The 15,233-nt window shown below is 41.9% G+C and overlaps 1 protein-coding gene across 3 annotated transcripts in view; it reads right to left on the bottom strand.

Moving 5' to 3' along the window:
- Nucleotides 1–15,233, bottom strand: part of SDK1 (sidekick cell adhesion molecule 1) — a 416,540-nt gene that overhangs the window by 62,145 nt on the left and 339,162 nt on the right. For all 3 annotated transcript variants that reach the window (XR_007504567.1, XM_049791764.1, XM_049791765.1), the window contains exons 27-30: nt 12,457–12,572; nt 11,992–12,181; nt 9,870–9,968; nt 1,452–1,646 (exon numbers count right to left, since the gene is read on the bottom strand). Coding sequence is in view for 2 of the 3 variants with exons in the window: in XM_049791764.1 (XP_049647721.1) it covers nt 1,452–1,646; nt 9,870–9,968; nt 11,992–12,181; nt 12,457–12,572 (600 nt within the window). In the remaining variant the exon portion in view is untranslated. The remainder of the gene's footprint in view (nt 1–1,451; nt 1,647–9,869; nt 9,969–11,991; nt 12,182–12,456; nt 12,573–15,233) is intronic.

Raw genomic sequence — 15,233 nt, 5'->3', positions numbered from 1 at the left:
AACCCACAGGCCCTCACTGCTGGTGGTTGAACATCAGGCCAATGTCCTCTCTTCTAAGAAGTGTTATAGGGAAATAATAAGGAAGACATCGTGAGCAAATAGCACAGGAAATTCTTACTCTTGCAGTAAAAGATCTGCAAGGTGTAGAAAGGACTTAAAACAAGAGATTGCTTAGCAGGCACATTTTGAGAACTAACAGTAAATATAATTGGTTGTATTATAGTGCAAGACTTGGGCAAGAGCCAAGACCAGGCACACAAGCACATGCAAAAGTGCTAACAATAGTTGAAAGACATCTATAGAAGTCTGCCCTAGTTACCTCCTGAAGTGTGCTTCTCTCTGAACTGTGATTTTTATAAATCGCAGAAGTTGCATGGTTCTAATTTTTGAGGGAGGAATTTTCTTAAAGATCAATATCCAGACAGCACAATGGGTCAGAGCGGCATGTGGCACAAAATCCAGTGATGCACAAGGGAATGATGCTGGTAAAGTTACGCTGGCTAGTTTTGACTTGGCCAACTCAAGAGACCAGATACATGCTTTGCAATGGAACATGACATATGGTACAAGACCAGCAGAAAACCCACACTCCTGCTCTCTACCAATATATCCTCTTTTAGCTCTGGATTAAAAAAAAAATAATAAAAAAACCTTCATGCACAAGTAGAAAATATAATTTTTCTAACTGGCAGCTCTAGAGATCTGTTCTAAGACTGGCGAATCAAGCAGTTACTTAAGCCAAAGCATTAGAGACAAGCAATGATGCAGAGCAGATTCTGTAATACCTTATATGTCTTTCACATTTTGATATATTTGGTATCTAAGCATCTGGTTTCATTTATACACATGTAACTCCTGCTTTCCTCAAGTAGGTTCCCCACAGAACAGAATTTGACTGGAAATTCAGAACGTGAATAACCATTTTATGGCTGATGCAAGAAGCAGAAAAATTCTAGGCAATCCAGATGCAAACACTCTGCTTGAATGTGTGGCAGTGAAAGGCCAGAGTAATTACTAACACGTTAGGTCAGGACTCAAGTACAATGGAGGAGCCGTAGAGAAATCCTGCAACATCACCGCCTCTCATTTTGCCTTCCCTAATCAATATAATTCATCCATCACTTACTTTCTTAAGATTGCAATCTTTCTAGAAAACGAGAGAGCTGAAAAAAAGATCTGACTGCAGAAGGAGGCTGCATCTGGCCAATATAGCAGCTGATGGAAAAATCAATCTCCAACAGCCCGGCAGGTTAGAAGAACTGTGTCTCATAAAAGTCTATCTTGCTCACCAGGTTTCTCAAATCATGATGTTGCTATGGTTTGGGGCAGGTTTATGGGGTGCGAAGGAGGAGGTGTACAGGCTGTAGCCTGTTATTAAAATTCCCCTAAGTGCAGCACAGGCTCCAAGGCATGCAACAGAAAGTACCTCAACCTGTGGCTGCAAGCATTACCTCTTTTTTCTGTTGTGATCACTGTGGCTTCCAGAGGCTCCCCCCAGCCCTGCCTGGTCTTGGCAGATGTCCGAAAGATGTATGCTGACTCAGGGGTGAGATCCGTAGCAGTAAACTGCCTGACTGTCGAGCCAACCTCCACCGTCGTGAACTTGTTAGGGCTGCTGCTGGCCAGACGGTAGGCAATCTGGTACCCTGAAATCACAGCAGCAAGAGAGAGAAAAAGGGTTAGGAGTTTTTTCTAGCAGGGACAAAAGATTACCAAAACTATTAATTTAGCATAATTACTTGTTTATATGAGACCAGAACAAAGTAATGCATTTCCTTTCGTGTTATAGAACTCTTCTATATGGCATCCCTCCCTCAGTCAGGTGCTGTACCTTACGATGGAAATCACACAGAGTGGCGCACATGAGGGGCTACTGAATATTATCTGCCATGACACTGGTTTCACTTTCCGTCCTTCATACCAACAAGATACAAAACCAGTTTAATCCTTCCTGAGCATACTGGTACCTTTCTGGAAAGGCAAAGGAACAGAGCCCGTGTAATTAATGTCACCTGGTTGAGCCAGTTCAAGACAACGCTCTCTCTTTCAGCTTTCCACCCAAGCACACACGTGCACGTGTATGCACACACGCTCACACGCTGTTCTGCCCTCTCACATTTTCAGCATTGGCTTAAACTAAAGGTTCTTCAGCTGCAGAGCAGCTGGATTGCCCAAACCGTGCAGGCTTCGTACCGCTCAAGTAGAGGCTTGCTCCTGCTTTTTGCACTTGCCTTTTTCTCAGCTCTCCCACTCCCCGGTAACTGTACAGCGAGTGCCAGAACTGGCAATAAAAGCATCCTTCTTCGGTCATTCAACATTGCTGTCCTTGCCCACAGCCCGAGGAAGAAGCCTGCAAGCTGTGAGGTCCTGCTTCGACCACACAGCACTTAATAATCAATTTTGTTGATGCCTGTAAGTGATAACCCCCCGTTCCATCCTGCCTAGCAATTAGGAGTTCACAGTTTAGCCTGTATTATTAATGATCCAGCTGTGCAAAGAAGGGCTTCCAGAGTTCTCACGCACCGCTAGCAACAACTGTCCCCCAAAGAGGATCTGCCAAATGTTCAAATCCATTCTGTAAACCCGGCAATTGAATCAGGCTCTCACTTCTGGAGCTCGATGGTAACTTTCAGTCCAGCTGCTGACTTCCAAAATCAATTAATACCAGAACTGGTGTGGGGCTTTATTGCCCAAGCTGAATACAGTTGTATGATTAAACGCTTCATGGAGTTACACAGGGCAGAGGGCGGCCAACAAATCCAAATCAAACCAGCTGAAAACAAAACAGTCATGACATTGTTCTGCCAACCCTCTGCTCATCTTCCGAATGACAAAGGGGTCTGCAGCACCTGAGACCATCTCTTTCTCTTGGAATTAATATCCCAGCTAGAGTCTGAACTCCCACCACGTTTTGGCTGTAAGAAGAACAAGGGGAGCCAAACCTGGCGCGCTTCATTCATGAAGGTCAGTGCATGAAAACTGAGGGTTTTATCTTACCTGTGGCTATTAGACAAAATCAATGACATTTATTTCCCACTGTGAATATGCAACAATTGCCACGTGCCCACTCACAGAAAAAGCACAAACAGAGTTCCTGCACTCTCTTGAACGAATGCCATACTTGTGTGTGGTGCATGCTGTCACCAACAGTGGAATTTAATTGGGATACAGATGGTATTAATTTTGGTGTGCTGACTCTCATAGTGCTATTGACGATGCACCAGCGTTCCTCGTCCTTTTTTCTTCAGCAGCTGCTGGGGGATGTGGGCCAGCAGCCATAGCTGTCTCACAAGGAATAATTTTGATTGCACCGACACCTCGAAGAGTCACTTGCCTTTTCCGAGCCACCTGTGGCTTCAGCCGGAGCTCCCGCAGCCTGCCGTTACAAACAGGTTTGGGTCCGGAGCTTTAACGCGCTCCGGACACCCGTGTTTGAAAACGGGCATCAGCAGGGAAAGGGTCCCAGCGCCCGAGGGGGCTCCCCGCGTGCTGCCTGGGGCACCCTCCCATCCCGCAGCCCTTGGCGCGTCAGGCGTATTCCGACAGCGACGTTTTCACAGCTGGGTGGATAGCATTAGACTACTAGATAAAAAGTGGCCTGATTTTTCAGAGCTCCTGAGCGTGCTTAGATCCCAGCAAAGCCTTAGGGTCTTACACTTTGAACATTTCATTTTTCCACCTGCAAACTACCTCCTTTTATCCACGGCACCAGCTCTCCCATTACTGGTCCAATATATTTCACCAAAGTATTTCTGTATCTTTAGTACTATAGTATTTTGATCTTTTTTAAAGTCCACAGAAAGACAGCTAGCAATGGGGAGAAGGAATGGATACACTACGATCTTCTTTTGTTTATACAGATGTGAAGAACCTGGGAGCGAAAACCCCGGTGCAGGATCTCAATAAGGGTGAAAAATAGTCAAAGAAAAGCACTGGGGAAATTTTTACAGCAGCAGGAAAGATGAAGGAAGAAGCAACTAAGATGGCTAAAGAAGTTTGATAAAGGGACATAAGACATAAAGAATAAGACCTGGAGGGAAACAGAGATTATTAAAAGAATAGAAAAGTTGATTTATCTAGTTATTAAAAGATAAGTATGATATCTGGGACATATCTTTGTCGAGCAATTTCCTCTCTTTTCTAAACCTTTGTAAAATATAAAGTGTAGTTAAAAAGTAAGGAGGGAATAGAAAGAGAAGTATTTACTGCTAAATGGTGCTACTCGTGCTGGAAAGCCAATTACAAACATGCTCAGATTAGGCAAAGGAACACATACATATCTAGGCCATTATAATAACTTACACAAGAGTGGATCCCTGGCTAGCGTAAAAACTAATTTAGCCATGAGAAAGCAAAAAATCACTTGTCACAGCCTGTCTCTCTGACAGGGTCCACAAACTGCCTTTCAATGAATCCCTGTGAAAACCAGTATCAGCCCTCACTGTCCTCTCCTACGTCTGCCGTGTTGGCTGACAGGCTGGGTAAATATCTATTTTCCTGGATATCTCAGGCAGAGTTTACACAACCAAAGGTGTCACCTTTACAGATTTCCTCAGAAACTCAACACTTCCCTCGATCTGATTCGAAGGTACATATCCAACCTCTGCTCCTGAACTCAGCTCGCTTATTGCTATCTGCAAACCACCTGAGAGATACCCAGTATCTTAATTTTGATCCCCTCTCCGGTTAGATGGTTTGGAACAGCCAGGATACATACTGGCATAAAAAGCATCACTTTTCTTTTCTCTGAGTGACACAGAAGGCACAGTATTTAAACTACAGCTTCCATAATAATTAGGGCTAATGCAAGATCAAAAAGATAAAATTATTAAGTTGATGAACTTCAGCAACAAGGGATGGGAGAAGACAGGAAATGTTAAGTGAAATCAAACGAGGCAAATCAATAGAGGTAAATGGAAAGTGTTAAAAGAGAAATTAATGTATGCTCGAGGGCTATAAGAGGCAATAACTGCAATTGCCGCAGTGGAGGAATAAGGAGGCTTCCTTCCCTTACTAGATTACGACAATAAGATGTTGCAGATATCTTAGATAAAAAAAAAAAATTAAAAACCTCAAAGGTTATGAATGAAAGCAAAATCTTTAAAAGGTGACCAGAGCAAACTTTTTTGGGAAAGGAATATCTTACAGATTGTGAAGTATCTGGATGGTCAACAAGAAGAATTCATATTATTTTCTTAATCCCCCCTCTCCCCCCCAGCATTAGATCCTAAATTTCATCTGCTTTTAGGAGTTCTGCCATTCAGCAGGCCAAAACAGCATTAAAAAAAAAAAAAAAAGCCCTGACAGATCAACTTTTCAGGAGTTTACTTATTCATTGAAACTAGGCTTATTTTTTGCATTAGCATCTTTTCAAGTATTTTTTGCACAACTGCAAGCAGTTTCACGAGCTACACTTTCTGAACTCAATAAACGGCAACAGTCTGAACTGCCTGTTAAATGTTAGGTCATTGTAACACAACCAGTGGATTCCCCAAAGCAAACAGGCAGGGAGATGACAACACATCATGAATATAAAAAAGCTTTCAAGCTCATCACCATACAAAGCCCTTCAGAACTGACAGCACCCGTTCATGCAGGCCATGGTGCAGCAGAGATACAAACACTTATTAATTTGTCACAGAACTTCGGGAAAGCCAAATGATATTGGGAGGTTACGGTCTGCCTGGCGGAGCAGCAATCCAGTTTGTTGATTTTACTGCTTATCTGTTTAAGGGCCAGCGGGTGTGCAAATGCGGTCTAGGATCAAAATATGAATTTGCAAACATGGATTACATCCAATTTTGGTTCTAATTCTCAGTGGAGTTCTTACACTCTTTTGCAATAAGCTTCAGGTAAACGCTAAATACGAGGATACCATGAGGAATACTAACCAGGGCCTGAAAGGATGCGGGTTGAGCTCTTGTTTTCAGGGGAAGCTCATAGCTAGAAGTGCACATCTGCACATTGATGCATCATTTTTCTTTAATGGTATTTGAAGGAACTATGGTGGGTGCTAGCTGAACTGAGTGCAGAAAAGAAGACAGAGTGAAGCCCCAGATGGTTAGCATAACATTCCCAAAAGGAGAAATGGAAATATCTAACAGTCTTCCACAGTAAAATATTTAAACAAACAAACAAGTGGTTTTCCCTCTTGGTGCCTGCCAGTATTTCATCCTGCTAATCTCTCTCTGAAATGCTAGAACATGTTTTGATAAAGATTACAAAAATGTTAGCTGCGAAGGTGCTTGTATACTCAGAGGACAAAGCTAGCAGAGCAGGAACATGAGTTCAAAGGCTCTGAATATAAGTTGCTCTTGCAAAGCAAGTATTTTTTCTTTCCAACCTCACTAGTGAATAGAAGAGCACCGTGCAAAATTATGTTAACTTATTTTTTCCAACAACTCTACTACAGTGCACTTGACCGTGGAGGTTTCAATAGTGTTTTGAAAGTTCATTACAGCAATAGGATTTAAAAGGTGTACAGAAATAAAAAATAAACTTGCAACCTTTACTTAGAATGCTATACATTGGTTTTTACCTGTTTTTGAAGCAGACCTCACTTCTTAGGAAAGATCACAGAAGTACCCAGCATGAGTAATTTTTACCTTTTTCCCTCTGACATTAGCAGCTAACTACTTCCTCCATGAACCTCAATATTTCTACTATTGAAAAAATAAAAGAGTGAGAACTGTGGAATAAAGACAATGGACTTCAAAGAGGTAGACTGGGGGAACTGGCAGGTGACATCCCCCTGGGAAGGAATTCTAAAGGAAAAAGGAATTCAGGTTAGCTGACAGTTTTAAAAGAGACAAAGAAAAGGTACAACTACCCCAATGCAGACAAAAGATGTTAAGAAGCCAATATGTTTGCGTTCAGAGCTCACTAATGACCTGAAAATCAAAACTGAATTGGACAAAAAGTTGAAACAGGACACATGTCTAAGGGAGCGTATAAATAGACAGCACAAGCATGTAGGGACAAAATCAGAACCGCTACAGTGCAAAGTGAGTTATAACTTAAAGGGCATCAAAAGAAGTGAGAACAATTTTATAAATACATTAGAAATCTGAGAGACAGAAGGAGGACGTCAACTAGTGGGAAGAAAAGATGAGCACAAGACAGGTGAGACAGAAAAAGAACGGGAGGCAGATACCTCTGTTGCTTCATTTTCACACACACAAAAAAGTCGATGTTGACTAGATACAAATTAAAACTGACAACAATATAAGTAGGGATGTAGGCTAGAATAGAGAACAGGTTAATGAATATTTGGTTAAGCTGCATGTAATCAAGTCAGAAAGGCCTGATGAAATTTGCCCCACAGTGCTTATATAACTAGCTGGAGCCATCTCCGAATAATTAGTGGTTATCTTCAAGGGCTTGTGGAGGATAGGTGACATCCCAGAATATTACAGAAGGCCAGAGTACCCTATCTTTTAAACGGGGGAAAGACTGACCAGAGGTATTATGGACAAATCAAGCTAAAGTTCAATACCCAGAAAGATCCTGGAAAAAAATATGAGTTGATATATAAGCATCCATGAGGATAATAAAGTGCCAAGGAACAGCCAATATGTATTTGTCTGGAGCTACTAATAAATATCAAATAATCTATTTTCTTTTTTTGACAGTGTAATTGGCCAGGTGGGAAGAGTAGATATGATCCACATTGACTTTAAGTAAGGCTTTAACGTGGTTGCACATAGCCCCATCAAAAGCAAACATGAGAAACAGAATTTAAGAAAAATACTACACATTTTGACTTGAACATTTAAGAAAAAAAAAAGTCAAAATGTTATCAATAGTTTGCTAACAAACTGGGAGGACATATTAAGTAAGCTCTCATGAGACCTCATGAATGAGTCTGGTTCCGTTCAATATTTTCATTAATCACCTGGCCGATAGAATTGCCAGTCTACTTGCAAACTCCAAAAATGAAACCAAATTGTGAGTGGCTGTGCCCACTTTAGAGGACAAGAGTGTCATTTAAAGTGATCTTGATAAAAAGGAGAGATGGTCTGTAATCAGTAAGATGAAATTCAATAAAGGCACCTGCGAATCCTCACACTTACAAAGAAAAAGCTTAATGTACATATATGTAAAAGAGGGACTGACTGACCTGAAGTGTACCACAGAAAAAGGGGAAGAATTAACAGTGGGTCATAAGCCTACTTAGTTACACTATCAAGTGTTGCAAAAGAGTCAGGTCAGGACAGTATCTAGTATCCTGGGATGTGTTACTGGGAATGGACTGGGCAAGACATCGGAAACAACAGTCTACCTGCTGAGCATGCCAAGCATTCTTTAAAGGGACACCCTTCCCCTCTCCTTCCAACCCTGCATTTGTATGATTTCATCATCAATGTAGTGGCAATGAGTAAGAACCAACTGAAATGGGAATGCACTGCACCAAGTGCTCTGCTAAGACAAAATGAAAGAGAGTTCCTACTCCACCAAGCCTGCAACTTCAGCAAATACAGCTGACAAAGTGCAGCAACGTGAGACATTGGAACACAGTTGGGAGAGAAAAATCTCGTTTGTACTTTCCCATCATTTCTATCAAATGATTTTTTTTCTCCTTAACCACATCCTGTGATTCAAATCCCAATCTCTACTGAGAGCAAGTTCTAGGACACACAGTTCCTTAAAAAAAAGCAACAAATCAAACCTAGGAGACGACCTGGAAGCCAAGCTTCCTTGAGCTGCAGAGAAACCCTGCGTGGATCCGTCTCTGACAGCGAAGCGCTGCCAAGCTTCACGCAGACTCCTTCTCGTGCTCAGAAAATCCCTGCAGCATCTGCCTTTGGATCCCATTTGATGATTTCCTTGCATCTTCAGGCATTAGCGTCACTTTGGGAAAGTACACACCTGAGCAAACACTTTGAGTTCTTGAGTCAAGATTTAAACACAACGCAAGACCGGTTCTTTATTTAAAGGGATGCCACTAACGCAGCAGCATTTGAAGTAGGTGTCCTCCACTCAACAATGAAAGCTTTAGGAAATACTGCTAAAAGACTACCCGTAAGCCTCAAGGATGGCAGTGAAATTAGAAGCAGAAAGGCCTGGCAGACTGCAAACTAAACAAAAACCAAAAGCTTTTGCCTCTACTTTCAGAGCTGAGAGACAAATCTTTACCCACCAGCTAGAACTACTGTAAAATGTGTTTAACATCAGGAGACAACACAAAATTGCTGGGTAACTTCAGCTACTTTAGAGGCAAGAGTGGATTCTTACATTGTAAAACTCTTCACGTTTTAAGTACAAGTAGTGGCTAGTGTACATATTGCAAAGGCAACCCAGGAGTTATGAAAGCAGGAGGTAAGGTTTTTCACAAATTCCTGTCGTGCCTTGCTGCCTCTGTTTCCCTTGATGAAAAGCCAAATATTAATTAACTACTTGCGACCTGTCAGACAGTATCAGCCAAATAGCAATAAAGCAATAAAATGGAATGGAAGCACACCTGAAACCAAAATATGGGCCTGCCTGGCAAAGGCGAGTAGGGGGAAAGAGGGGAAAATCCAGCTCTCCTCTGCTGCAGCTTTACAGGCAGTTTGCCCAACAGCCAGCCAAACAGGTTACAAACCCAAATGCAGATGGGAAGAGAGATGACAATTCAAACACAGTGCCATGAATGACATGTAATTCTGGCTCAGGAAAACACACACCATGGAGCCAGGCAGACTTCTCCTCCTCACCACAGGGTACCACGTCTCTCAGCTGACACTGACATATTTTCTTTTCTTTAGCCACGGATTTGCTTATTTGTGGTTTCTAATCTGACATCCAAGTGGAAGGAAAACCCAACAGCCTGTGCTTGCTCTGGTCTCCAGCCCTCTCCTCCCAGCCCCGGGTTTGCTGCTCCCTCTTACCCAGAATAATTCCATTGGGCTCCTCCGGTGGCTGCCAAACAATCCGTACGGATGTCAGCCTCACCTCGGGGAACACCAGCCTCACAGGCGGCCCAGGAGCTGGAAAGAAAAACAGAGATTGTGCTAGCAAGCATTGCATGTGAAAGGAATTACAAATTTTCTGCTCACCTTGCATACAAGGCAGCCCAAGCCGTATCTCACCAATAATAAGTAGATGGTCAGGAGCGCCTACGTACGTATATAATATACTCTTATTCTGAGGAACCCGGTCCACGGCCAAATGCCTCCAGCACCCGTGGACACCAAACAGGACACAGAATGAGCGCGACCTACAGTGTTTTACCGCACCTGCGAAACACATTTGGCAGGATGCTCTGGCGACGGAGCCCTGACCTCTGCGAGAGTTATCTCCCAGCAGCGTAGCGGGGGGGTCCCCGCGAGCCGGCCGCACCACTGCTCGGTAACCGGTTCCATACGACAAAGCGAGCCGCCGAGCTGCCTTTACAGTGAGTTATGTGTCGGCTTAATCCACTTCATACCTGTTGGAATTGAATAATAACTCCTCTCTGTGTCACCAGCACCGGCTTTGAACTGCCTTCTGATTTTACATGTGCATTTTAAACACTCAGGTCTGAGCAGGAGAACCTGAGGCAGGTGAGATGCACATTAATACAGACGGCTGGTGGCTGCACTGACCACCCCAGGTTCACGAGGTGAGGAGATGCTAATTCATACATTAGCATCCGCGAAATTTCCCCTTCAGCACAAATTCCACCTGCATTACCCCTGATGATACTTTTAATTAAGTTGAGCCCAGAGGAGACACAACATATTTATGTCGGGGGCATGGAGATGGAAGAACAATTTGTATCATTTGCCAACATGCACTTAAGGAGGGAACTGCTATAATGGGGTTATCTAAAACAAACAGTTTTAAATATTTCTCATTATAGTCCAATATGTACAGTTCAGGGAGTGCTTTTTCTCTCCCTGTAGAGTTCTGCTAACAGTAATTTCTCTTTGTTTCCTTTCAAAGAAAAGCCAAGTCCCCACGCAGGCAGTACGCTGAGAAAATGGCTAAAAAAATGTCAGGGAGCTGCTGTCCCTGTTCCCATCCCCATTCCCGTCCCTGCACGCTCTTACTCCTTCCCTGCACTCCATAGAAAACGTCTTCTTAAAGCCAGAAGTCTGAATGTGTTTCAGTCCAGCCAAATTACCTTAATGAAGTTGCCTGTAGAAACCAATGTTTATTCCATTACTATTATGAAAAACATTTTGATGAAAAAAGACTTTTTTTTTTTTTTTTTGGTTCATCTTCAGCGGGAGCAATGGACAGAAGCCTCTCACGCTGATACTAACCTTCATTTAACACTGAAAAGGGAATGAAACTGAAAGTAACTTTAGCATCTGCAAAGCCAAAAATATTTTAAGGGTTGAACTAAATTTCTGTAAAATCCGTCAGCAGGAATGCTCCCACGACACCGATGTGTTCAGACAGCACCGGGGCGAGGGGCTCCCTTGGGTTCCTTCAACACATCAAACTGCACTCGGGAGTCCCCGAGCTCATGGCAAGTGCTGGAAGCAGTGCCAAAAGGAAGGTGGTATGATCATCTTCCAGGCTCAATACCTTATTCTTTTTGGAAAAAAATGAGAATGGATTACTGAAGTTACAAATTCCATATCTCTCCTTCAGTCCAATCAGACCCAGATTTGTTTATTGCTCTCAATTGCAGCACTTTTTTTTTTTTTAAGAGCATGATTGAAATTCAATAGGAATTTATAATTGGGCTCTAAAAATTGTCTTCAATAGAAATCGTCTACACCGAGCTTCAGAGTACAATTTTAGAAGGTTTTTTTCTCTTCATCAGCTGCAGGGAAAGGGGAAATGGGGGACTTTGGTTTTCTGTGGTTTTGCCAGATCCTCAGCCCATGACCAATGGCACAGAGCTGAGTTATACTAGGTAGGGACCAAGTCCTTTAGGTTCAAAGTTGAAGAAAAAAAATTTTAAAAAAATCCACATAGGCTTAGTTTGGTCTGTCATCTACACTTGCACCACTAAAAGAGAGCACCGTTAAAAGGTTGGCTCAAACAAGATACTTTTTTGGTAACCTTTAAACTTACCATCATCCTTGGTTCTTTCTATAACTGCAGGAGAGCTGGGGACTCCATCTCCAATACGAGTGAATGCCAATACCTGGATCTCATAGAGCACGTATTTCCGCAAGCCAGACAGCAGGAAAGACTGAGTGTGGTTACCTCTTACTATTTGGCTCTTTGGTTCGGATTCTAAATCTTTTGCTTTGAACAGTATCTGCAGAATAAACGTATGTGAAATACAGAAAGAAAAAGATTGTTACATGAGGACTGAAAAGAGGGGTACGCATTTTAGATTCCTCCTTTTCACAAAATATAAAAAGAGATTATATCCACCAATCACCCCTTTCAAAACCAGCACACTTCCTACATCTTCTTGAGCTGACTTATGAATTATATAAATATCCAGCAGGGGAATAATAATAACAAGTGCAAAAACATATCCAGGTAATGCATTAAAAATTAAATAAGGATGAAACTCCAGTTGTATACCTTGTAACCCAGGATGAGACCATTCTGCTCGGACTCAGGGACTGCGGTCCATGTCAGAAGGATCTGGGTTGAACTCACAGCTTCAGCAGAGACATTCTCAGGAGGAGCAGAGGGAACTGGAATCACACAGCATTACCACAAAGCAGAAATAAGTAAAACGTACCAAATCATTTTGCTCTTATAGCAATCCCCTATTTGCTTGGGATTGTTCCAGGATCCCACAGAAGAGTATTCAAATCCAAAAGCACTGGAATAGGTTCTAGACAATTCCTTCTTGTCTTGTATTCATTCTACGTCTTCTTTATATTTCAGCCTGCTTCACAATTTCTTGCCAGTTCATCTCAGAAATCACAACGTTTGTAAAGAGCTAAATATTTAATACTAATCAGTGTCTACAGACAGAGAGTAAATATAGGCAGATATGAATAAATTTCAAGTTCTCTATATTTGCAGTAATTAGAATCAAGTTTAAGTTGCTGAACTTCTACAGAAGTCTATCTCCTAGTATTTCTTTCCCATACATTTTATTTCTCTATGCCAAAAGCCAGAAATCTTTATGAATGGGAGTTTATCTTACGCTACAAACTGTTCTAACACGAAGTCTTATGCCACCCTGGCTTCCTATATTATCTGAAAGGAAATTATAGCATCTTGTCTAGAGTTAGCAATAATTTCAACCACTGGATTGCACTCCCAGTTCAGTGAGAAGTTTTTTAACTTCTAAGCCTTTTGATTATGTGATAGTGCTCAACATTTGCAATACATCAATTATAGACGGACACGTTAACACAAGGTGTATTTTCAGGGACTGATACGGTGTAAATGAAAGATATGCCTATTTCATTTATGCTGCAAAATTGGCTCTTATGAAACTAGAAACATCATTAGAACCGATGGCACAGGAACACTGTAATTTTCTCTGACTCGAGAGAAGAGCAAACTTGCATTTTCTAATGCCATTAAAACCCTAACTGCTGCAGAACAACCACACAACTGCAAGCTTTTGTAGGCAAGCTTAATAGCATGCCATGTTATGCAAGCAGAATTTGAGGCTATTTTTAAGAGTTCACATTTTATGCTGCCCTTTTGCATTTTTTTTCCTGTGGCATTTCCAACATCTGAAGGGTACAATCTTTTCTAAAGCACAATACACCTGTCAGACCTCAAAAGAACATTTCACCAAGTTATGTTACACAAGCACTTATGGACAGTAAGTCTTGTTTAGGTCCTGAATATATCACAAAAAGGAGCACAAATCTCTGCCAAAAGTAATGCTTTCCTGGATGTCCAAATGAAAGAACAGATCTGCTGTTTTGAAGGCGAGCTCCTGAAGCTCCTAGCAACATGAACGAGATAATGAGTATGACACCAGAATTAATATGAATTGAAAAAAAACCAAAAACAATGCACCGCCCCCCACCCTTGTGCACTCAAGGTTAACCGCAGAGATAGTAATTTCTGAAACAATTTCCCCGTTGCCAATTATTTGGGACATGAGAAACAGAGCACCATCTCACAGCACTGCAGCAGACTAAAATCCATTTTTTTTTCCCCACTCCAACGCTGAAGTGCCTTTTTTTTTTTTTTTTAAATCTTCTAGATTTATCCCCCACAAGAATATAATTATGTTAAAAGAAAATAGATTGCCAGGAGCCATGAATGTCTTTGGATAGCTGCCATAACTTTATCTGTAGATCTTCACAAAGACCTACTCCCACATGAATCACTTCTGGAGAGAGAAAGGGTGGAGGTGGGTCACAGGAAACCAGGATGCATAGAGGAAAGAAGCCCTTTCCAGCTACATTTATTTTTATTTTATCTGGTTTGAAGTCTTTCAAGAGAGAAAAAGTTTCTTTATTTTACAAATATTTCTTTTCCTCTTTGATCAGCAGCCACGAGATTTCCCAAATTCACAAAAGGTGGAGGCTGTGCCCGGGCTGGCCCTGCGTGCATGATTGCTTTGAGGTGTGTGTACGACCATGCTGCTGGCAGGGGAACTCGAAAGCTAACAAAGGAGAGAATGGTCTATCTGAAGATTTATTAGCCCAGACTCCTCTTAATTCCCAGTGACAGCCAGAGCAGCTAAATGTCCCCTCTCACTAGAAAGGAATCTAAGTCCAGCGCCTAAATGGCAAAAATACTTGTGTTCACTGAGTGCACTTTAATTCTCCAGTTCTCATGCTAGTGTTGAGAATTTTATTCTAACATGGATGTATGAATTCAGGACCTGCAAGAGATATTATGGATCTTATTGTTGCCAGTCTTTTATCAAGTAACAGACATTGATCGACCCTTTAAGAAGGAATTGAAACGTAACCTTCATTTCTTCCGACCCTTCTCCTCTCTCAGGATATCACGATTCAAAGAAATCATCATTTGCTAAGACTAATTAGTGGCTTGAGTGAGGCATATAGATCCCTCGTTCCTCTGCGAGTTCCCTTCTCTAATGCTGGTTTCCTTAACTGTTGCACTGAAGACTTTGTTACAGGCTCCAAAGCTGAGTTCTCATTAGTAACCTGCAAGAACAGCACAGAAGCCACGCAACAGTGTCCAAAAGAATCTCAGAGCTTTAACAAAATGAACCGGAAACACTGAAACGAAATGATGAGCTAAGATCAAATGTAGGAAATGACAGAGCTACTGGCACTTTGCACTGCAACTTCACTAAGAACTCAAGTTTTTAAGGTTATCCATGTTGGCATCTAAGATCACGCATCTTCTTTCTACATCTGACATAGCCAGATTTGATATATAGCAAATGATGCTGTTTTATGTCT

This window comes from Accipiter gentilis, chromosome 33 (assembly GCF_929443795.1).
Source record: "Accipiter gentilis chromosome 33, bAccGen1.1, whole genome shotgun sequence".
In the NCBI taxonomy this organism is placed as follows: domain Eukaryota; kingdom Metazoa; phylum Chordata; class Aves; order Accipitriformes; family Accipitridae; genus Astur; species Astur gentilis.
This window is presented reverse-complemented; position numbering and strand designations above follow the sequence as displayed.